Source organism: Corvus moneduloides, chromosome 8 (assembly GCF_009650955.1).
Source record: "Corvus moneduloides isolate bCorMon1 chromosome 8, bCorMon1.pri, whole genome shotgun sequence".
Lineage (NCBI taxonomy): Eukaryota > Metazoa > Chordata > Aves > Passeriformes > Corvidae > Corvus > Corvus moneduloides.
The window spans coordinates 33,681,881-33,705,438 of record NC_045483.1 but is presented as its reverse complement, the minus strand read 5'-3'; the positions used below and the strand labels follow the sequence as shown (position 1 = coordinate 33,705,438).

At 47.7% G+C, this 23,558-nt stretch overlaps 2 protein-coding genes across 4 annotated transcripts in view; one reads left to right on the top strand and one right to left on the bottom strand.

Moving 5' to 3' along the window:
- SGPL1 (sphingosine-1-phosphate lyase 1) overlaps positions 1 to 16,857 on the top strand; it is a 31,086-nt gene extending 14,229 nt beyond the window's left edge. For 2 of the 3 annotated variants that reach the window (XM_032115887.1, XM_032115886.1), the window contains exons 6-14: positions 944 to 1,072; positions 8,469 to 8,557; positions 9,255 to 9,360; positions 9,803 to 9,901; positions 10,652 to 10,801; positions 11,813 to 12,051; positions 12,624 to 12,770; positions 13,668 to 13,788; positions 13,870 to 16,857. In XM_032115887.1, coding sequence (XP_031971778.1) covers positions 944 to 1,072; positions 8,469 to 8,557; positions 9,255 to 9,360; positions 9,803 to 9,901; positions 10,652 to 10,801; positions 11,813 to 12,051; positions 12,624 to 12,770; positions 13,668 to 13,788; positions 13,870 to 14,010 — 1,221 coding nt within the window. In that variant the 3' untranslated portion in view covers positions 14,011 to 16,857. The remainder of the gene's footprint in view (positions 1 to 943; positions 1,073 to 8,468; positions 8,558 to 9,254; positions 9,361 to 9,802; positions 9,902 to 10,651; positions 10,802 to 11,812; positions 12,052 to 12,623; positions 12,771 to 13,667; positions 13,789 to 13,869) is intronic. The other variant, XM_032115888.1, reaches the window with a different exon arrangement.
- A 1,619-nt stretch (positions 16,858 to 18,476) lies between these two features.
- On the bottom strand, positions 18,477 to 23,348 carry PCBD1 (pterin-4 alpha-carbinolamine dehydratase 1). The gene is made up of 4 exons (XM_032116959.1): positions 23,240 to 23,348; positions 19,650 to 19,781; positions 19,226 to 19,306; positions 18,477 to 18,710 (listed from the first exon to the last, which is right to left on the bottom strand). The coding sequence occupies exons 1-4, from the start codon at positions 23,240 to 23,242 to the stop codon at positions 18,612 to 18,614; spliced, it is 315 nt and encodes a 104-aa protein (XP_031972850.1). The 5' UTR covers positions 23,243 to 23,348; the 3' UTR covers positions 18,477 to 18,611.
- Between the last annotated feature and the right edge of the window lie 210 nt (positions 23,349 to 23,558).

Genomic DNA, 23,558 nt, shown 5'->3' with positions numbered 1-23,558 from the left:
AAGAAAAGCATTGTGAAATGTTTTTTTGGCGTGGCTGTGTGGTCCAAATTATAAACAATGGAGCAGTGGCACGCTTCAGTGGTGTCTTTGTGAGGTCTGTTTACCTGCTCAGAAACTTGTCCCTTTGGGGAGGCTGGAAAATAACCTAAACAGTCTAAAGGTTTGTTTTCAAGTACATCTCCTTCCATAGTTGTTTTGCTAGAAAGGGAAGTCTGGCCCTCTTGCTCCTGGGAACAGCTTTTGTAGCAGCTGTAATGGGCTCTGTTTGGTGGTTGCTACTGCTGTTTTCCTCCTCATGTTGACATTTTCTGTGCTGCTTTTGGGGAAACAAAGCTCAGAGCAGCCTTTCTGGAGGGGCCTTGGCTTGAATCACTTTGTGGAAACATTCCCTTTGTTTGTGCTGATTATTCACTGGTTTGTTTTGCTGTATTTTATTTAACATCCCTGCAGGAGGTTGGGACTGGCCTGTTCCAGCCTTGAATTCTGTGAATCCACAGTTGTGGAATGAGCAGAAATACTGTTTTCCACAGCTACTTTTGTTGTGGTGTGGGTGGGCATTTGTGCTTTTCTACCAGCTTTAGAACCTCTCTTTAACAGTAAACTTGAGAACAAGTTCTGCAAAGTCACTTTTTTTGCTTGTTTTGTGTAAAGCAATTGCAGGATGTATGCTGTATTCTTTTTTAAAAACACCAAAATTGTTAAATCTATTCTTACAAGATTGTTGTGCTGTAGAATCATTCCAGAGGTCTGAATGCCTTAGAAAAACTTTTTTTTATTTTACTCCTCAGCTACAGCTTCCCAGCTTGTGGTATCTACCTGCAGGAGTAGTTAAGTTCTGTAGTGTTCTTATGATAAAATGCAGCTAATTTGCTTCTACAGTGCACATGGGGTGTTCTCAAAGCCTCATCTGCAAGTCTTAACTTTCTCTCTTTGTTTTCTGAAGGTGTATGAAGAGTTTGCCTGGAGTAATCCTCTCCATCCAGATATATTCCCTGGTCTGAGGAAGATGGAAGCAGAAGTAGTGAGGATTGCCTGTACGCTCTTCCACGGGGGCCCCAACTCTTGTGGTGCTGTAAGTAGCCTGTCTTTGACTGCCTCCTGAACATTTTGGGTATTTTTGACTTTGATAAGTGCAAATCCATCTTGTGCTCTCCAGAGGAGACTGAGGTTAAGCTCATTCTGGTGTATTTCATGCCAGCTGTGTGTAGGTTGCTTAATTCCTCTTCCTGGTGAAGCTTTATGAGAAACAATTTAACTCAGAGAAACAGTTGTGTAAACAAGACTTCAGCTTTTTTCCCCCACTCTTAAGTGACACATCTGCTTGATGGCAATTAGAAAAGAAAAATGCAGCCTGGCTAGTTGTCAGTGGGGAGTTTTGAACAGAGAAGTGTCACTCTGAGAAGCTCCCCTCAGTTTTGGTCTCTGAGCCAGAAATCTGTGAGCCTGCCAGATTGCTAAGCTCAAAGGCAAGGCCAGCTGGCTGGCCGGCTACTCACCAACAAGCAGGCATGGCATATATTGTCAGCTGTCCAGCTGGAAAGCTGCGTTTCCAGGCTTATGTGGCCTTCCAGTGCAAACCAGTTTTACAGCCTCGATAAAATTCTCAGCAAGAGTCCAAATGTGTGTTTTTAAACTGATGGTTTCAGTGTTGGAAGGCAGTGTTGACACAAGAGCTTATGAGCTGAACTGGCCTTGAGTGGGCTTTCCCTGTCAGCTGGAGGCTTGGTCGTGTTAAGGAGTTGAGTACTGGAGTAGCCTTACAGAAGGTGTGGTTGGGGTCAGACTCCCAGTAGGGTTGAAGATGAAGCTTGACTCTGTGGGAGTGCAAAATGTGATTGTCTTTGATAGGAGGAGGTGACACCCTCTGACCTGACTTTTCTTCTCAGGACTGTATTCCCTGTACCACCCTCAAGTTTAGAGGAGGAAAGTGCCTCTTCGCTTATAAGAAACATTTCACCTCACCTCAGCTCCTTCCTGGCTTGCAGTGCTGAGAACACGAGGGAAATTATCCCTGGAGTGAGGCAGGCACTGGGCATAAGGCTGTTGGAACTTGTTTCTATCAGCAGTTGGGACATCAGCTGATACAACAGGTGGAGAGCTGTGCGACTCTGATGGGTGCTTGGGAAACTTTGCTTGCTGAAGCCTGCACCAGGGGGCCTTCGGGTTTTGTTACATAAAATGCATTGTAAAAGTGTCAGCCTTGGCCCTGGGTGCTTTCCCACTGAAATGGGAAAGTGGAATTGCCTAAGAGAAGGTCAGAACGGGTATAAAACTGCCACAGGCAAAGTGAGATCTGCACAGCTATACTCCGGGGAATTCTGCTTTTTCCTCTGTCCTCCTCTCCCTCCCGAGGATGGTGCTGCAAAGCAAAGGGGGAAGTGCACAACCTGCTGTGGGATTCTGTCCTAACTGCTTGAACACAGCCCAGTTTGCAAGGAGAAGGGGAGGGCTGGAAAATTGATCATTTGGAAACAGAAGATTAATTGCACCCCTGTAATTATCATGTCCAAATGAGTGTTTCCAGTAGACTTTTTGTCTTCCTCCCACTGCTCTTCCTGACTATAAAGTGCCCAGAGCTGCTGATCGGTGATGGAGAGATGTGGGTGGGTGTATGGAGATCACATGCTCTTTAAGTAGTAGGACTCAAAGACTTCTCTTATTTTCTTTTTTTTTTTCCCCAGAACTGAATTAACATTTCAAAATAATTTCTGGAGGCTTGGACAATTACAAAGTCATTTAACAAGAGCATTTTTTCAAACTGGTGATTTGATTTCTGTCTTAGGAAGGCCCTGCTGTAGCTTGGTGGCTCAGAGTGCTGCAGTTATACTTCTATAACTGGTGAGGCTGTAAAGCAGAGAGGTTTTAATGCTAAACTAGAGAAGGTGCAATGCTCTGAGTTATCTTTATCTTTAAACTAATCTGTCCAAGAGGGCCTGCTGGCTCCTTCTACTTAGAAGGCCTCTGGTTCACTTGATTCGACTTTTGCAGTGTTGAAATTTAGAACAACTGCTTTTTTTTCCCCCAAAATTCCTCACTGCCACCTCTGAGAAGCAGAGTGTCATAGTGCCAGGCCCCTGTCCACTGGATTTACTCACCTGATTTAAGCAGCAGGGACTGCTTGGCTAATTTGTTGGTGCGTGGTGGTGGTCCCTGAAGGCAGATGGAACTTGTTGGTGTTTCTGGAGAGGGTGTCTGCTTCTGTGCTGCATGGAAAGCACAAAAAAGTTTCTGTCTGGACTTCTCAGTGAGGCAGTTTCACTTCCTTTGTGCTCTGGTTTCCACAGCACTTTGCAGAACAGCACTTTGTGGGAGTAATATTCTGCTGCTCAGTCTGGGAAAAGCAGCCCAGTGACACATCCATGCTGTTCCCAAGGTTTTCAGCAGCCTGGGATCTCTGTGTGGTCCTGCCCTGTGTCATGTGGACACCTCCCTCAGCAGGATCTCTGGGGAGCTTCCTCTTTGAAGGTTTTTGGTGCGTTTCATAAATGCTAAAATGAAACCTGTCTTTTTTACATTTCTGAATGTTAGATGAGCAGCTTGCATTATTTACAGGAGTTACCTTTAGCTGAGCCATGTAGGCTGTAATTCTCCTTTGTTTAAACATGGGCATAAAAGCTCTAACAATGCCCTGGTGGTTGGGGGCGGTTCAGACATGCCTTTGCCTTAAATTGCTCTGGGATGTTTCAGGTTTTTAAGCAGTTTTAGACGGACTCATTTTCAGCAGTAGATGGATGCTTCCTATTTCTCACTAATTACTACTGTTGTTCTTACTTTTAATTGTGTTATGCAAGAGCAAAAAGACAGGAATTGGTGAGTTTGGGCACCTAGAAGATTCTAATCACATTCTTGAAATGATTTGGAAGGACTAATTAAGCTCAGCACACAGAAGAGGAACAAGGGGGTTTGTTCTTGTCTGATGTGTGCATGTGTTCATGTTCACAAGGTGCTTTGTTTTGCAGTGTTGGCTCTGTGGATTTCCCCTGTAATGTGGGGAGAAATCACCATTTTTATGCAAGCTTCAGTATTTTTTTTTTAAGTAGCTTTCTGAACTTTAAAAAGAAAGGGCAGCTTTGAAGTGTAGGGAAAAATTCTGTGTGTGGGTGACGTATGTATTTGATGTGGATCTCTCTGAATTCTTCTTCCACTTATTCTACAGCTGAGGACAGGAGAGGGAAGGCAAAATCACCAGATGCAAGCCTAAACCTCCTGTAGAAACTCGTTTTGTCTCTTCTCCCAAAATTCTGGGGCTTCCAAACTTTGTTGCACATTTGAAGTAGGGAAATGAGAGTGATGTGTCTTGAGGGGGTCTTAAGCTGTGCAGATCTGTCAGATTTTATCTGTAGTGATGAGCAGGTTACCTTGAGTGACATAAGCTGTGGAATTTACAACCTGCAGGTTTCCAGGGGTTTTATGGGAGGCTGCCGCAACGTTATGATTGTGCAGTGGATTGTGGTGGGATTTTTTTTACTCTGTTACCCTAGAAATAAGTTGTAGTTTGCTTTTTTTTATTCGTGGGGTAGTTCAGCTCAGTGAAACTTTCCGTCAGCTTTGTCTCCAGGGTCTGAATGGACATGTTTATTCAGGAGAAAATGGAAACAAAACTTCAGAGACCATGAACCAAAGTGGTTCGTTAATGTCTGACAGTTTGACAGTGACATGGTGTCTTGGTTTGAAAGACAGGCATCTGCCAAGAAGGCAGGAGCCTCCCTTGAAATGAAAAATGCAACTCCCTTCCCTCCAAATTATTACAATTTTGAAATTAAGGGGCTTTCAGGCAAAAATATGAGGAATAGGAATATATATATATGTATGGATAAACAGGCAAACAGCAATATCTATGGCAGTAACAGCAAACAACCACAAACCCAGTCCCAGCCTTCTTGGCTGTCAGGCTCTTTCCCCTCGGGTGCAGTTCCGCTCGCAGCCGGCAGGGGCGCTGGCGGCTCCCGGTGAGCAGGGCGCGTGCGATGGTTCCCCCGCGGCTGCAGGGGGCGTTCCAGAGTGAGTTCAGGGAGCACGTGGCACTGGTGCCCTGGGATCCCGGGAAGGGATGGGACAAAGAAGCTTCACAAGCCCCTGGGCAGCCGATCCCGGTGTCCGGCCGGACCCTCAGGAACAGCAGGCTGGAACAGCAGGGACGAGCACAAATCCTGGGTGGCAGACGAGATGGATCAAACTCCGGAGCTGCAGCGGAACCCTGGGAGGTCTCAGCAAGCAGGGCGTGCGGAACTACAGAGTAGCGAAGGCTTGAAGCAGTGACAGAGGCAGGGCTGCTGCAGCCCAGCTCCCAGCAGGGCAGGGGAAGACGGGCTAGGGAATCCCGGGGTTTCTCCCTGAGGCACCCAAGAAGATGGTGAACCTCTTTTAGTAAGGTGGGGTGTTAGGGTCCCAGTGCAACAGCCGCTCCAGTGAGCAAACTCCACTCATGGTAGAAGGAAAGCAGCTGAAAGCAGAAGCCTGCAGTGCTGACGAAATCCCTCCACAACAATGGCAGCCTCTCTTCCTCCCAGCACTGAGAACACCAGCCTGCCCGGGGTGTACCCAACCTCCAAGTGAAAGAGAGTAGCCAATTCGACCCCTCCCTCTGTGGCCACATCTTTTGTTTTTCTTAAGCACACAATAATTTGTTGCTCTGGCAACATATATGGGGAAAATTCTTGAAGAGAAAAAGAAAACAGGAGAACTCCTAATAACCCCTACACATGGCCAAATAAATCCTAGAATAGGGACCACGTCTCTTATTGCGGTTGTAATGTTGAGGTTCCAGAGCACTGGGATTTGGAGGGAGGGAGGGAGGGAGCAATGGATATACTGAGTTTGGAAAGCAGGAGGTATATTTATTCCCTGTGCTCTCTCCTCTCCCCTCCCATTTGGAAAACAACAAATAAATCAAGAACACAAAATGTCTGTTTATTTTCCTTTTTCCCCACGCTTTGCCTGGCCTGTGAAGATAGTGCAAGGTTGCAGAGCTGCTTAAAACAATGCCTGTTTCCAGCCCCTTTTCCGCTTGGCATGGCCTGAGCTTGTGGACTTTAATTGAGGGGAGAGAAGAATGTGTGTGAGCCCTTGGCAGGTGCTGAATCACCGTGCATTGGCTGGGTGCCAGCGCTGCAGGCACTGGGGAAGTTGGATCCTGTGACAGTGATTCAGGTTCTGGCTACTGAAGAACCGAGTTTGCTGTCGGTGGCTAAGCTGATAAAGCCTCCTGTAAAGGAGCAGGCTCCATCCACAGGTACAATCCATGTGGACCAAGAGGATTCTGCTGTTGGAGCTGTGCTAGGCTGCTCCAGACTCTAGCACTTCTCTGTGATGGAGACTCGTGGTATGCTGACTGTGGGCCAATTTAGGAAGCTGAGCTGGCTGAAATTCAGCTTTTTGGGTGGAATTTCAGCTGCCTAAACAAGCTTTCTGTGTTGTTGTCTGCATGCCTGTCTGGGTGCCTGGGAGAAGGATCCATCCTGGGATGCTCTTCCTTACCCTGCGGCTGATAAGTGTTGGCTCTGACCTACCCAAAACTGCGTGTGGCTCAGCATTTCCATGCAGGGGATAAAGCCAGGCTTTGAGGAAAGGCTTGTTACATATGAAGGCAAGATGTTGGTGTTTTGGTGGAATAATTGAAATGGGAATAAGACTGTACAGAGGCTGCTTTTTCAAGAGCAGATTATCTAGGTGAGAGTAGGGAATGCTGCCCAACAAGGAGCAGGCCTGGTGTTCAGTAACATGAATGCAAAGATCCCCAGGTCCTTCCTAGTAAAGTTTTCACAATCATTGCAATTTCTTAAGCAGTGTTGCAAGGATAGGTACAAGCATGCAATAATCCCATTCCTCTTCTCCCACCTAGTGGGAAGGCAGTCTGTGTTATCACCAGCTGGGTTTTTTTCCCCAAAGGTAATCACTGACAACCTGACAGATCTTTTCATAAAGGATATTGAGAAGTGAGTGACACAGCCCATAAAACCAACACTGTGTTCCTGCCGCCATCCATTTGCTTCACAATTAATGCAGCGGTGTCTTTATCCAGTGTGAGGCTCTGTTAGGTTTTATCTCTTGACAGCTGTTGCTTTTAAAATTCCCCCAAAAAGTAGAAATTCTGTGGTGTGGCAGTCGCTTCTGCACTGCCTGTGGCAGCAGCTGCTGCTGGCTTGGATTGTGTTAGGAGCAAATCCTAGCAGGCTGTGAACCTTGTTCCTTATCTCTTAATATTTAAACTTAGTGTTCAGTCACTGTCATCCAGTCACACTTCTTGGCATTTTTGGGGTTTGCAGCCACGTCAGCGGGGAAAAACCAAAGGAAAACAAATACAAATGTGATTGGGTCCTTTTTATGTTTATTTTTGAGACAGAAGAGGTTAAAAGGGGAAGTTGCAGTTGGTTCAGCAGGTCTGAGGAGCAAAATTAGTTCCCCATAAGCAGTATAAGTAGGTTTTGATTCCTCATTTCCCTGAACCTCTGTATAACTGTCCCAGCTACCCCATATCCTCAGGTTATGGCTCACCCAGTTAAGTCAGTCCTGCAGGCTGCTTGAAAAACCAATCTCACATTTTCCCAGGTTAAAATTTTACTGGGGAAGGTTGTGCCCAGTGTCCTCTGCATGCCAGAACTCATAAAAGCTTACCCACAAGAGACGGTCCACTTGAGGAATTCCTTCCTGTAAAGAGTTTAATTTATGTATTTGCACCAGCTCTTGAGTTCAAGTATGCAATAGTAAACCTGTGTGTGCCTTCCTCTCTTCCACCTCCTGATGCAAACCCTGTGGTCAGGGTGAAGAGGGCTGGGACAGCAGGGTTAGTGGGTGGTGTGGATACTGAGGGACTGGCTGGGGAGAGGAATGGCCAAATTCCTCGTGGTGTAAAATTTCTTGGGTCCCTGAGGGCTTAGAAGCTCTGGTATTGAGCAGACCTTGGCTGGCCTCTGCAGAGAGGAGGTGGGAGACAGCTCCAAGTCTTGCAGCATCCTGGGTTCTGGGAAAGTTTTGTAGCTCAGGAGTGGTGCCAACCCTGAGCTGACTCTGTGTCTCAGCGTGGCACTACTCCAGACCTAACAAACCCTGCTGGACTTCACCTGACTTAACACAGAATCAACTTTGTTGTTTCCATATATGTGGCATAATTAATCTGTAATGCAGATAAACAATCCCCAGGTAATCAAGAGCTTGAATACGAGTAGTTTTGTGAGGTGAAGTGACTGTGCAATGTGGTCCCCTCCTGTTTGGCTCTGGAATTCAATACTTTTTGTTTTCCCTTTCCCCCATCCCAATTAAACAGAGGATTCAACATTTAAATGTGCATTTTCAAGCCGAGTGTCAGAAAGTTGCCTCATGCTGTTCAGTGGCTTCTGCCCTTGAAACCCTGAGCTGTCTCATGCATCTCTGAAGCAGAGACGAGATGCTGTGCCTGCATCCCCTTTTTGCTTTTTCCTCCTGCAACATCCATTGTTATTTTTCCTTGTTTGCTTCTTTTCCGGTGACAGATGACATCTGGGGGAACTGAGAGTATCCTGATGGCCTGCAAGGCATACAGAGACCTGGCTTATGAGAGAGGCATTAAACAGCCAGAAATGTGAGTGGTGCCACCACAGCTTTTTCCTTTGGGGGCTTGTGGGATTTACTGTGCCCCTTAAGCTGAGGTGGCTGCTGGACTTCAATAATCCTTCATTTCATAGCTCATTACCACCTATTCCTTGTCTATCTCTGTCTGGAGGAGGGAAACCTATGTAGAAAGAAGCAGTTCAAAAGCACAAGAAGTTTTAAAGCAGCCTGGGAGCAGAGATGTTGCTGGGGGGGGTAGTCCTGAGCAGATGTATTCTGGCAATACCTGTCTGCTGCTCTAGACAGCCTGCTCTGATCAGCTCTGCTCTTGAGCAGAGATTGTCAGGCCCTTTGAAGTATTCAAGGGTTTGGATTTACTCAGATCAGAGGGTTTAGCCTGAAAACTCTGAGGCTGGAGTTGGGCTGGTTGGAGCTCAAATGAGGAATTGTGCTAATCATTACACTGCTAATAGAGGATTTGCTGTCTCTGATGTGTTGCCTCTTTTCTAGACGGTGCATGGAAAATATTTTTCTGGTTAATTGCTTTGAGGGGGAAAATGTAAAAATAAATGAAACACTGGTGGTTCTTTTCTTCCCTCTCTAACATTTAAGGCTCTGATAATTATATGAGGCCTCAGAAAACAGGGTTAATTAAGGCTGTTCAGCCACTGCCACTCGAGATGGGAGATAGCAAAATGTTATTTTCATTTGATCTGTTTCTTTTCCAGGTTGGTCCCGGTGAGTGCCCATGCAGCCTTTGACAAGGCAGCACACTACTTTGGCATGAAGCTGATCCAAGTACCACTGACCAAGGCTATGGAAGTGGATGTTCAGGTATCACTTTAGGCTCTTTCTGTGAGGAAATTAGCATACTACAGCAATTAGCAAGAAATCTACCTGTCCAGGTAGCAAGTCAGTGGATAAAGGGGGAGGAATGCTTTCTGGAAACAAAGACAAACGGCATGGATAAATGTCTATCATTGCAGATGAGGTTTTATTTGAAATAACTGGATGTTATCCCTTTGTCCCATGGGATTCATTTAGAATTAAGTAATTTATGTATTTCAGAAATAGCCCCAGATTTCAGAGGAGGATGAACAAAAATATTATGGTATTTCCAAGTGGATGAGTGGTCGTAGCTCGTTGCTTTCCTTTCTGTACACTTTCGTGCATTGGTTTTTAAGACCAGACTCTGCATGTTGTCACTCTTTATCTTTTTTGGCAGGATGGCACTTGGTAAATGGAATGTGAGCATCTTCTCTCTTTAAATCTTCAGGCAATGAGGAGAGCTATCTCAAGGAACACAGCCATGCTGGTCTGTTCTGCTCCCCAGTTCCCACATGGAATTATGGACCCCATTGAAGAGGTGGCAGAGGTAAGACACCCCTACCTTTAGGAACTTGTGTGTTGTAGCAGTAAAACCAGCACAAGAAGAGTAGAGGGGTTCCAGGATGCCAAGCAGTGAATTTGGTGGAGGGATCCCACTGGTTGGAAGGGTATTACTGTCCTCAGAAGGTGTTGACCAACAGCAGGGTACACAGGATGTAGTTTGGGAGTGAGGGGGAATGTGTGACTGTGAGACCAACCAGAAGTGCTCGTTCTTTGCTACCTGAAAGAACACCTAAATGGCCCACTTAGTGAAGAGACTTTGATTTAGGGCCTGCTGGTTGTAGCAAAATTTGTGTGGAAGTCTGAGGTATGTGTGGAGGGAGTACAAGTCAGAGGGCTGGGATCTTATTTTCCAAACACACTGATTTCTTTCCTCTCTGTGCTCCAGTTATTTATTTTCTATGTGACCAGCCAGAGCCTCTCCTCTGACCTTACATTCATTTGACTCACGCACTTTTACTTTATTGAGGATACTCCTTTCAAACAATGTTGTCACATTCCTTTGGCAAGCACAGCAAACTACCAAAATGCCACATTGTTTTTCCTCTGTGTGGAAGGCAGAAAAAGGCGTCCCACAAGTAGCCAGGCCTTCCAGATCTTCTGTCCTCCGCAGCTTGAGAATGGTGTTATGCTTTCAAAGGGTTCAGTGAACATTTAACCATGAAATGCCAAATACGTTTTAGTGACTGGAGTTTGGGTACATAATTTTGTTCCCTGATCTCTTGTTCACATGCAGCTTGCAGTGAAGTACAAAATCCCCTTCCATGTGGATGCCTGCCTGGGTGGATTCCTTATTGCTTTCATGGACAAGGCAGGGTTCCCCCTAAAGCGTCCCTTTGACTTCAGTGTGGAAGGTGTGACCAGCATTTCTGCTGATACCCACAAGGTAAGGAGAGGGGAGAAGGGTCTTCCAGTGCTTTCATTTTTGGGGTGTGATTTGTGTTGCCATCCTGACCTTCAGGCATTTCTTCTTTACTGTGTGGAGGAGCACTGAGGTGTAGGGGTAGGGGCTGCTCTGTTCACATGCGTTGTGCAGTGTGCCAAAGTACAGAACCCTTCAGGTTGGAAAAGACCTCCAAGGTTGATTCCAACCTGTGACCAATCCCCACTTTATCAGCCGGACCAGAGCACTGAGTGCCACATCCGGTTACTCTATGAACACCTCCCTGGGCAGCCCCTCCAACCCGGACAGCCCCTTATCCCTAACTACCCTTTCCACAAAGAAATTTCTCCTGATTTTCAACCTTAACCTCCCCCGACACAACTTGAAGCTGTTTCCTCTTGGCCTGTCACTTGTTTTCTCTGGGCAGAACCTGACCCCCACCTGGCTCCCCCTCCTGTCAGGGAGTTGCAGAGAGTGAGAAGGTCCCCCTGAGCCTCCTTTTCTCCAGGCTGAGCCCCCCCCCAGCTCCCTCAGCCGCTCCAGGTGCTCCCCGACCCTTCGCCAGCTCTGTTCCCTTTCCTGGACATGCTCCAGGCCCTCAATGTCTCTGTCCATGAGGGCCCAGAACTGGACGCAGAACTCAACGGCCCTCAGGACAGAGGGATAATCACTGCCCTGGTCCTGCTGGTCACACTATTCCTGATCCAGGCCAGGTGCCATTGGTCACCTGGGCACACAATAGCTCATGTACAGCCACTGTCACCAGCACCCCCAGGCCCTTTTCCAGCTTTCCAGCCCCTCTGCCCAAGCCTGCAGCTGCAGGGGGTGGTTGTGACCCAAGGACAGGACCTGGCACTTCGCCTTGCTGAATCTCTGCCCATGGATCCAGCCTGTCCCAGCCCTCTGCAGAGCCTTCCTGCTCTCCAGCAGATAAACAAATGGAATCTTGGTGAGGACTTGGATGCATTCCTGTGCCCTCTTGCTGCTTTCTAACCCTTTCTGTGCCTCTTGCAGTATGGCTATGCTCCCAAGGGCTCCTCGGTGGTGCTCTACAGTGACAAGGAGTACAGGAAGTACCAGTTCTTCGTAGCACCTGACTGGCAAGGGGGAATTTATGCCTCCCCCTCTGTGGCAGGCTCCAGGCCTGGTGGGATCATAGCTGCATGTTGGGCAACCCTGCTGCACATCGGAGAGTCGGGCTACATTGAGGCTACGAAGAGGATCATTAAAACAGCCCGTTTCCTCGAATCTGAGTATGTGGGTGTTTTAGTGTTTGGATCCTGCTCTTAAACCCTGGGCTAGACTCCTCCTCCCAAACTGCTTTTGTTTTGTTTTTTTCTGGTACCTGCTGGGTAGGGACCTACTGGGCAGTTTTGGGAGAACATGCTTTGTTTGTGCCTAGATAGCTGAGGGGCACAGAAGGGAGGGGTGCAGGCACCTTCATTCAGCTGACTTTGCTTCGAGAATTCCTTCTGCCTCAGTGGTGGCTGAGGGGGAATCTGGAGGGAGGACAAAAGAAGGGTTATACTCCTCCTTGTTGGGGTGCTTGGGTGACTATGTGAGAGAAGCTGATTTTCTCTGCTGCTCTGTCTTCCATTGCTTTTCTGTCTTCCCTCTTTCCCAGTTCTTCCTGAGTTTGCTTAACTTTAGGGTATGTAATGACCTGGCAAGTCGCAGTGGCCTGGGCTGCGTGCGTGATTTTTGGGTGGGAATGTGCCATCTGTTCCCTTTTGTAGCTTTTCCTTTAAGGCTCCAGCTGGGTGAACAGAATGTCTGAACCCTGTAACCCTGATCAGTCATTTCATTTCTCCTCCTTCTTTTCAAGATTGCGAAAAATCGACAGCATCTTCATTTTTGGGAAGCCAGAGGTGTCTGTCCTCTCCATTGGCTCGGACACTTTTGACATCTATCGATTATCTAATTTTTTAGCTGCAAAAGGATGGAACTTGAATGTCCTACAGTTCCCACCAAGGTGAGTCTGTGGAGACCAGGGAGTGATGTCTTTAGCCAGGGTATGCAAGATGGTCAACTTCAGGCCATGTAGCTCTCGTTATTTGCTGGATGCTGTTGTCCATATCCGATAAATTGTATGTAGAATTTTCCTCTGCAGAGCAGGAATCACTTCTGTAATTGCCATTATACAGCGGTGAAGATAAAGTAATAATAATTTTAATGAGCCTGGCAGAGAACATATCTGAGGCTCCCTTTCTATTTACCTTTATCTAATACAAGCAGAAAAATATAAATAACCAAGGCTTTATCTCATGTTTAGTTAACTGAGGGTTTGTAGATTGATTGATTTATTTTTACTATCTTCCTCCTGCCCACTGAAGATGAAGGCAATTAAAAGAACAGTGAAGGATTGATAATTTTCAATGTAAAATTAATCTTTGTCAGAGACTTTCCTTAAGTGGGAAATTGGGTTTCTGTGGACAGAAGTGGCCAGTGCTCCCAGATGTAGCTGCACTGAAAAAAATTCTGACTGGCCATGTGAAGCAAAGTCTAGAGAGCCTGAGGTGATAGCTCAGAGGTGGGTGCCTCCTTCTCGTGATAGCTTACAAGCTGCAGAGGAGGGAGAGGGAAATGATGCCGAGGTCCCCGTGCTTGCAGGCAGCTACATTTTTCTCAGCATGGGTACTTGGAATGAGGTGAGAAACTCTAACCTAATTGTGAAGTCAGGAAGGAAGGAAGGAAGGAGATGGTTTTAGCAAACATTTTGCAGGGATTACCCTCAGTGGGAATGCTATTTTAAGGAGATACACAGTTATCAGTGGCCACAGAAGGGCTCCGTTGCTGTTGGTTGCTCAGAAAACGTGGAGCTGTGTGTACTGGAGGTAGTTAATCTCTGCCCTCTACCCTGCCTGCCCAGCATCCATCTCTGCATCACGCAGCTGCACACAAAGCCCGGCGTTGCTGAGCAGTTCCTGAAGGATGTCAGGGACAGCATCCAGGACATCATGAAAGACCTCAATGCCAAGACCACTGGCATGGTGAGGAGGCCAGCACACAGTGAGGGGGTGTTTGGGCTGAGGGTATTTCTCCTGTGTAACAGCCTGCTCTTCTCTGCTTAGGGAGCCATTTATGGAATGGCCCAGTCCGTCCCAGACAGGAGCCTGGTAGCGGAGATTTCCCAGGCATACCTGGATGGCCTCTACAGCACGGATGTTCCCAGCAGTGAAAAGCACATGAACGGCTCTCCCGGCCACCACTGACTGTAATGCAACAATCGGTGCCTTGCCAGCGAGCACTGCGGTGGTTCCAAAGGTTTTGTAGGGAAAGAGATTACAGTTCCTTTGTTCCTACAATTGCAGGTCTGAGGGTGGCTTGATCTGGAAAAATTCCTTCCCTATCTTAGTCTGTTCTGAAATCTGCATTGTTTCATGCCCAATTTCAGTTTTAGGGCTTTTCTTCCCTCCCACCTGCCTGTTTTCATCATGGCTATTGATGGTGAATTGAATGTCCATTCCACAGCTCCAAATTCCTCAGGTATTCTGCATGTCACTTCATTCCGTGTTGTTTCTCCTCCTCAGACCTGGTATTCAGTCAGTGTCCAGCCAAGTGTTAAATTTGAGTTCTCACGTTGTGTGCCATGGCTCCAATCTTCCCAGAAATTAATGGTAGACAATAAATTGGCAATTTTGTTTTCTTTGGAGTATTCCTCTAAGCTGCTGCATTTAACAGACAGTGCAGGGAGCCTTATATCTGTTAATGCAGAGCTGATAAATTGGCAGAGGGAAGGCAGTCATGGCCTCCTTTTGAAATTCCCTCTGGAGATCTCAGTGAGACTGCAATCAATATCTGCTGAGGGGGAGAAAAAGCCAACACAAAATCCTTTTCTGAAATCTCTTGAACAACAGCAGAAATAGAAATGAAGCAGGCGGCGTAGAGAGGGGAACTGGATGGTACTGAAAACCCCAGGTACATCATGGCTGTTTTGCTCCCCTGCCTCTTGCAGATGACATGCATTGACCACCCAGGAGTGCTGTTTTCCCTTGCACAAATCTGGAGGGAGGTGCAAAGCTCATTTCACTGTTCAGAACTTGAAGGTTTTACGCTGTCCCTTCATGATGCTGTAGCAGAGCCAGCTAGGCCCTGGCCCATGTCACAGACAGGGATGTCATGTGCAGACAGTTTTTTTACCACGGTCTTTTAGTATCAAAAAGGTGACTTTTGTAATAGCAGTAATCTCAGCTCTTTGCACTGATTCTTTAAGGCACATTCTCAAAAGGGCATTCACCATTGTGCCTTGATGCTTCTCTGGCATTTTTTTTGTGGCATGCCAGAGAGGGTTAGAGGGTTCAGCTGTTGACCGTGACCTTGGTTGTGGTCATTTCTCTATGGTACTAATTCTGAAAACAAACCTCAAAGGCCTCAGAGGAAGCACCCTTGCCTGTTGGGTAGGATAGTAGTTGTAATGAGCCAAGTCCCTTCACAGTATCACAAAGATGCTGGGAGAGCTCGGAGAAGCAGAGGAAAGGATGCAGCAGGTTGGAAGCGTTCAAGCCTTGGACATGTGGCTCAGCCTTCCTATTTTTCCTCACTGTTTTTAGGGTGAGAGAGTTTTCTCAGTGCAGTTGTGGCCTCAAGGACAAGCCAGAATCTCTTAAGTAGCATTGGAGTTACTCCTGCAGGGCTTTCCCGTGTTTCCTCTCAGCTTTTTGCATGGAACAGAGAGTTTCCCAGGGAGAATCCCACACGTGGGCAAAGACTTCATGCCCTGTCTGCACTGTCCTGTGCAAGGCATCTGAAAGCATCTCTCTGCTGTAGCCTGTTAGCCTGAAGCTGACCCTGGTTGAAGCACAGAATTTTAAGGAATGAGAAGGTCACTTACCAGCCACTGCAGCCTTGGGCCTGGCCATTGTGGGAAGGATCCTGGCTTTCCAACAGCTTTATTCCCTGTGCTAGGAGATGCAAGTATTTTGGCCCTGAAATTGATGACTTTATGCAAGTCTCTGAGCCCTTTTGAAATCACTGAATTGCCCGAGAGTTTCTTGATGGTGATATCAGCTCTGGCAGTTTGTATTGGACCTATTTATTCTCTCAAGGTCCTGCCAATGTGACCATTACTGTATCTCTGAGTTTGCAGTACTTTGGAGACAGTCTTGAGTGTCTGGCTGCTGTGATGGTTCTCTTTGGGACCGAGATTTAACAAAACAAAAGGGAGGTACTCTTTTTGTTTCTGCTTTAAAAGAAAGAAGGGGTGGAATGGGGTGGGCTGAAGGAGAGAAACTCCCTTCTCTTCCTTCCCTAGTTGCATTTTCCTCCCAGGAAGTAGATGGATCTAACAGATCAGTGCTCCATTTCACATTTTTGGATGTATTTGAAGATGTTATTTGTAAGTCAATGTATTCTGTTCTGAGCTTTGCTTATTAATAATATTTGTGGGTTTAATTGTTCCACGTGTATTTGTCCTATACTGTAAATGTAATCCTGTGGTCAGGAATAGGCCACTGTAGTTCCCTGGTGTGTAGTTTTTATTCATCCTTGTCGCCTAATATGTAATCTGCATCTACTTTATCATGCCAAATGGTCTTGGAAAAATGGATTTACAGGCTGTGTGATTGTTTAAAAGACAAAAAAAATAAGGAAGAATTTGATGGACTGGATTATGATCTGAAACTGGACGGTACTTTTAGACCTGGAGGGATCCTTGCCACTGTTAATTCCTGCAGGATTTTCCAAGGATGGTCCTTGTTTTCCAAGTGGGACATTCAATTTGTTGATTGTACAAAGCACTCCCAAGGGATTTGCCTGTTCTTAGGTACTAGAATGAAGAATATCCAATGGGATGGACCAAGAAGAGATGTGTGTCTTCATGCCATGGATTTCATCTGCACTTTTCTGATGACTTGGGGAGAGGGAAGCGGAAGGGTTGCGTACAACACAATAATACCTTGCCCAATAAATCCATGTGGACTTTTTAATGGACAAATGGGGTAAGTTGATCTTATGGCAGTTTTCTGCATTGCTCTGATATGCCACTGTCGAACTGGAGGCTGAAGTAGCTGGAGAGCTGGTGAAAATGGGCCTGGTTTGTATTAAAATGGTGCATTTAGCTATCTAGGCTCACCGAGTTCTTATTTTTCTGCTTCAGTGCTCATTTGAATGAACGAGGACCTGTTGTTCCTGGAATTTCCTCATGCACAGCCTGGTCTGTGGCAGGGAGGATGGCTTATGAATCTTGCTAACTCTGCCTGAGGGCTGCTCTGTGTTTCTGTCGAAGTAAAGGTGGTGTCCGTGTCTGCATCTTGTGTGTGATGTTCAAAGATGCTGGAAGTTAAGAGCTATGGATTTTCTATTAAGACTTTGTAGAACTTTAAAGGGTTAAAAAAAGAGAAGAAAAAAAGACCCGAACTGGGCATTTGTAGTGTTTTTCCCCAGACTGTTGTGCTGAAAGCAAATGCTGTTGGTTTTACAGCAGATAGTTCATTGTGTCATTGAAGACCCTGCACCACCAAATCCACCCACAACCTCGCTTTGGGAAGTATTCCACCCTAAGCAGCCTGTGGTCAGGTGCTGTGTTGCTTTTGTGCCTTTTAGTTGTACTTTCCCTGTGTTTGTGCTACAGCACAGCTGGGACTTTACATAAGCAGTTTTTACCTGCTCCGGCTTTGATCATCTCTTTGTCTTTCAGACCCCAGTCACTCTGAGGTGAAGGGACCTGCCATTTCTGTGTGAAGTTTTTCCGTGGCAGAAGCACCTTCTTGAGAGCAGGCAGGGCAGTACCTGCCCTTGGGAAAACCTGTTGGTGTAATTTGATCAGTGAGGCCTCTTTCCAAAGAGCCATCAGGTTAAACAAGATGTTTATTGTAACATCTTGAAATATTGTAAACATTTTCAGTTGGTGTCCTACTAAAGGCTGGTTTTAGTGGGGGTGAGACCACGTGCCTACTGCTAGCGAGGGGTTACAGCAATGACAAATCGCACAGCACGATGCTGCTTGGTTACAGAGAAGCCAGAGGGTTCACAAAACATGTTTTAGGCAGAAAGCACATTCCAAGAGGTAAAAAACAACAACATAGGGTCTGGATGGGGGCAGGCTGGATGGATTTACTGGTGCAGCGGTGTAACATGACTCTGGAAGGACATGGCCTGTTGGTGTGAGTCCAGAGGAGGCACCAAGATGATCAGAGGGGATGCAGCAGTTCTGAGGAAAGGCTGAGAAAATTGGGATTGTTCAGCCTGGAGAAGAGAAGCTTTGGGGTGACCTAATTGCAGCCTTCCAGTACCTGAAAGAACTGACAAGAAACATGGAGAAGGACTTTGTACAAGAGCATGTAGTGACAGGACAAGGGGGAATGGATTCACACAGAATAGGTTTAAATCGGATATTGGAAAGAAATTGTTGTTCCCTGTGAGGGTGATGAGGCCCTGGCACAGGTTGCCCAGAGAAGCTGTGGCTGCCCCTGGATCCCTGGAAGTGTCCAAGGCCAGGTTGGATGGAGCTGGGAGCAACCTGGTTTAGTGGAAGGTGTCCCTGCCCGTGGCAGGGGCTGGAACGAGGTGATCTTTAAGGTCTCTTCCAACCCAAACCATTCCATGACTATGATATTCCATGACTCTATGACTGACTCCTGGTAAAAGGCTCAGTAGTGAAGGGGGTGTGGGATCTCATGGCTAATGGGTTTAAGGATGGAATTTGCAAGATCAGAGGTGGATACATGCACCCTGAGAAGTGCCTCCATCCATCTGAGCTGCACTGGGGAGGTTGGCGAGGTGTCGGGCAGTCTGTATGCAGGATCTAGCTTGGAAGTGGGAGAAGGTTCTGGGTGCAGCCATCTAGGCAGGACACAGTGGCTGTGTGTATCACTGGTCAGGAGAGGGAAGCTGCCACCTGCTCGATGAAGCTGGCCAGGTTGATGTCTCGCTCTGATAAACCCCCGCAGTCGTGGGTGCTCAAGGTGATGTGAACCTAAGGCAGACAGACAGACAGGCTGAGTATTGCTGACAGAAACAGCAGGGCTGGTTTCCCCCAGTGCTGCACCTGATGAGGCAGTAGCTCCAAACTTGTTAGCAAAATTCCCTGGGGTGGGAGAGGCACTCTGGCACTTTTCCTGGTTTTTCTTCTTCCTACAGCTCATCCTGGCCACAAGCTGTCACTGCCACCCCTGCCCTGGTCACAGCAGCCACCTGTGCCCATTTCCAACTCACTCTTTTCCCCAGAAGCTTTTTCTGTGGCTGCTACTTGATACTGATTTTAAAAAGCAACCCTGGTGCCAGCCTATGGCAGCTACTGCTCAGCTGGACAGGGAAAAAGGAGGAGGAAAGGATCTGTGATAGCCACAGGCTGGCTGTGGTATGGAAATAGCATCTGAGGGAAGAGGTCCTTCTGATGTGAACAGGACTCGCTGCTCCTGTTTTCTCTCTCAAAAAAGGGATCTGCTCCCTAAAGTTCTCTGCTTTGTCCCCACAATCCCTGTTTCTTACCTTATTGTACACATTGAACCATTCGGGATGGTGATCCAGTTTTTCTGCCTGTAGAGCCACTCTGGTCATGAAGCCAAAGGCCTGCAAAGTAAGAAGAAAAGTTAACTCTGAACCTGCAATATATTGGTTTTCACCCCATTACTATTAATTTTACACTGCCTGTGTCTAGATAACTCAACCAAATGCAAGGCCTGGGATAGTCTGGGAGTTTTCTATGGGTTTTCCTCTTCCTGAGGAGTGTTTCCCAGACAAACTCTATGCTGGGTCGAGCACTTCGGGTGTCTTGGGTAGGCTATTTTGCTCAGCCATTCCATTTCAGGAGAGACACAAAGGGGTTTCTTTGGCTGAGCTTTGCAGAGGGGACTCCCTGCTCCGCAAACCGAGTGTCCCAGTCTGTAAAACTTCATGCCCCTGGTGCTCATACCCGGTTGAAGTCCTTGAAGTGGAACTCTTTGAAGATGGCGTCTCTGCCTTCCACCTCATTCCACCCCACAGCTCGCAGGTTTGGCAGCAGCTGCTCCCTCTCCTCCGTGCTCAGCCTGTGGGCTTTTCCTGCCTGGCACCATGGGAAGGAAAGGGAAGAGAAGATCAGTGTGGCAGAGGTGGGATGAAGCAGATGTTCAGAGTAATGAGGCATCCCATGGGTCATGGAGTTATGGGAACAAGGAGGCAGCTGCAGAGTGGGTGGGAAGGTTGGAATATCAATGTCCTCTGCTCCCTGCCTGGAATACTTTCTGCAGGTACCAAGGAAGTCCAGCTGGTTCCTGTCACTGTTGTACCAAGAACGGTGATAAACGACGCAAGTCCAGGATGAGGTTCAATGGCCAAAAGCGGCTATATTTAATTATGTAAATCAACTTATATAACTTTGTTCACAAGAGTGGCATAACATCATTGGGTGCTTGACCATCCGCCTCCCAGAGTGATTGGCTGAACGGTATAACACCCATTTCCAAAATATTTTTCCCAGTGTGGAAAACAAAGACACAAACAACTTGCACCTGTGGAATAGTTTACAAAACTTCAAACTGTTTTCCCAGCTACTTTGCGTGAGAAAGGAGACTTTCACAGGTGGCTGCAGAAAGCTAGAAAATCTCTCTGCTAGCTTTTTAGTATCCACAGGTCCCTTCTATCCTCTCACCTACAACATCTCACACAGTGCCTGAGGTACTCCGAAATGATACCTGTGTAAAGTTAAACTCCAAATTATATTTTATTTTACATATAATCTTCTGGGGGAAAAAATAAAGCTTAAAAAGCTGAAGCTCTTATGATCATTTCTAGATCTGAGAGTTGCTTTAGGGGTCCCAAAGCAGGAGGGCTTTTTATTTATTTGTTTGTTTGTTTATTAGGAGCCTGCTTTTGAGGAGAAAGAAGTGGTGTAGATCAGAGATGAGTCACACTAAGCTGCAGTTCAGCTCCTTTTCCCATCTCCTTTATATTACAATGGAGTTTAAGAGGCTGTTTCTGTCTGTGAGGAACAAAGGGCAGAGGGAGGGATTGTGGTTGAGCTCTGCCTTGGGCAGAGCTGCGGGTACTTAGTTTTTAAGGGGTGGTAATGGGGAAGCAGCAGTTCTTGGCTTTGCAGAGTGTTTATAGGCAGAGATGAAACTAAAATGAAGCTCTTGGGCATGGGGGCAGCCTGAGCCAGCTCTGCCCTGGCTCTGCAGGGAAGTGAGTGCACAGGGGCACTGCTCTCTGAAATGTTATGTTCTGGCAGTTAAAATTCTTTCACAGAATTGCAGATTGTTCTGAGTTGGACGGGACCCACAAGGATCATCAAACTCCAACTCCTGGCCCTACACAGGACAGCCCCAAGAATCCCACCATGTGCCTGAGAGCATTGTCCAAATGTTCCTTGAGCTCTGTCAGGTTTGGGTGAGTTGATCTTTCCAGTTGGTGATGATAAAGAACAATATCTCTTCGCGATATCCTTTCCTTTATGTGCTGTAGAGCCACGTGTGGCAAGTTGGATATAAGTCTTGACAAATCTGGCCCAGTTTTTTGTGGGTATTTGGTCAGCGGCCCCTTGAGACACTTTGCTTGGGCATCAGTGCTCAGAAATGGCACCTTAAACAACTGAGAAACTGAGGTAGATCATCCTCTCCTATGGCTTCTCTGTTCACAGGCTGTACAAAACCAAAGAACCAGCTGTGAAGCTGATGTTTTTGTGGGTGGTTCTTGCATGTTTTTGGGAAGATTGGAAAGATGATACCCCATTCCCCTGGCTGTGTGGGTGCCTACTTGTCTGTGGTATCCGTGACCCTTAGACTGCATGGAATGGAGAGTGCCAGGGTGTCACTGAACCTTAGCACAGGATGTCTGGGGGTGGGATGCTTCCTGTTCCCTTGGCATTGCAGCTGAAAGGAGTTTTGGGGAAGGCCTTCCTTGCCTCTGCATATTTTGGCCTCACTGCATTTTGGACAACCCCCTGCCAGCCCTGGCTCTGTCACCCCCCTCCCTACCCACCAAATGTCAACCCTGTCCTCTCTCAAGTCCTGGGCTGGGAGGGAAGGTAGTGAGTAAACATGACGTAGCTCAATAAACCTCAGCCGTTGCCCTTCCCTGCTGATGGTGTGATAAGCTGGGCACAGGTTGCTTAGCAACTGGATAACGTGGGGCAGAGGATGGCTCTGCACGGGGCGCTGGCAGGGGGGCACCCACAGGGGGCTCTGATAGGAATAGAGCAGGGGCTGCACCAGGATTTGGGGCCAGGGGCTAAAACCTGCTCCTTATCGGTGCTATAGAGAGGAAAGGTAAAAGCTGGAGTTGTTGCTTGGAGCAGAGGGGTATGGATGCAGGGGGCTGGGTTCCAAACCAACCTTCCCTGGGCAGAGCAACAAAGGGACATGGTATAATTGTTGTTGGACCCTTTTCTCCGTTGACTATGTGGGAGGATGGCCCCCGAGGCTTCTTCCAGCCCAGCTCCTCTCAGGCACCCCTGCACCAATGGGAGGCATGGGCCAGGATGAGGTTTGGCCCACAGACCACACAGAGCCAGCTCCTCTGGCTGTGTCTTGTGATGGCAAACCCTCTGCCTGGAGCACCACCCTGCCCTCCACTCCACTCCAATCCCTCGTTCTTCACCCCAGGACATTGGCCAGCCTGCTAGTTTTGTCAGGATGGCATGTTAGTGCTTTCATGTGCTCTCACTCCTTTAAAACACACTCTTCTCATTAGAGAAATGAAATTATTTTGTTTTCTTCTGCTGGCTCTCAAATGCCAAGGAGTTGGGATTTTAATTTTTGGTTTTTTGCCAGCAGGAAACCAAGTAGATACATTGTGCAACTGAGGGAAAGGAACCTGCATGGGAAATTGGGAGAGTTTGAACTCTCTGCTCTAACTAGAATCTTCCCTTTCATAGAATCCCAGAACGGTTTGGGTTGGAAGGGACCTTAGAGCCCATCCAGTTTTACCTCCCTGCCATGGGTAGGGACACCTTCCACTAGACCAGGTGGCTCCAAGTCCTGTCCAATCTAGCCTTAGACACTTCCAGGGATCCAGGGGCAACAACAGCTTCTCTGGGCAACCTGTGCCAGGGCCTCACTACCCTCACAGGGAGGAATTTTTTCCTAATGAAAGGTATGACTTTCCACCTAGGAGAAGGTACAAGGGACAGCCCTGGGTAAGCAGGCAGGACTGGAATGGTGTGTTCCACAAGGCCCATGGTCTTATGCTTTCGTGGAAAAGCCGATTTCCAGCCGCCCCAGGCGTGTTGCAGGGCTGTGCAGATGGAGCACACGTGGGGGTCGTCCTTGTCCTACAGAATGTGAGAGGGGGTCGTTGCTGGCAGACCCTCTCCCTCCCCCTTATAGAGGAATGAGCCTGGAGGGCGCTGCCTTTGGAAATTCAGCAGCAGCTGATGGAGCTCCCGCGTTACTGATTAACCACTCGAAGCGCTCTGCTCCTTTCTCCCTTCCCTCCTGCCTCTCCTCAGAGCGTGGATCTGCCGCTGAAACATTTTTGCCTTCTAAAAGGCAGAAGAAACAACCGGCTTTCCCAGCAGCGACTTACCATAGCCCGCGGGTCTCCGTGGCCTCCCTCCGCGGTGCGGGTCGGGTGATGCTCGCCGCGCCGGATCCCGCTGGAGCCGGGGATTGTCCGGGATGGCGGGAGGCGTGGCGAGGCTGTTGGGTCCACCCACGGCCAGCCGAGCCTTCCTAATACTGGCCGCCTGCCTGAGGGGCCGCACGGGGCCGTGGGGCTCCGGGGATGCCCAGACAGGATCTCTTGGAAGCCCTGCACGACGGAGCCCCGATGCGTTTTCCCCCTGAACCGCCTACCCCTCTCCTGGGGGTCACTTCCTTAACCTAGGGCACAAGGAAAAGGTGGA

Coding starts and splice junctions, on each gene's coding strand:
- PCBD1 (XM_032116959.1), bottom strand. Junction 19,307..19,649: donor ACTTCAAGGACTTCAACCGG/GTATGAGCACCA, acceptor CTTACTTTGCAG/GCCTTTGGCTTCATGACCAG. Junction 18,711..19,225: donor GGTTCAATGTGTACAATAAG/GTAAGAAACAGG, acceptor TGTCTGCCTTAG/GTTCACATCACCTTGAGCAC.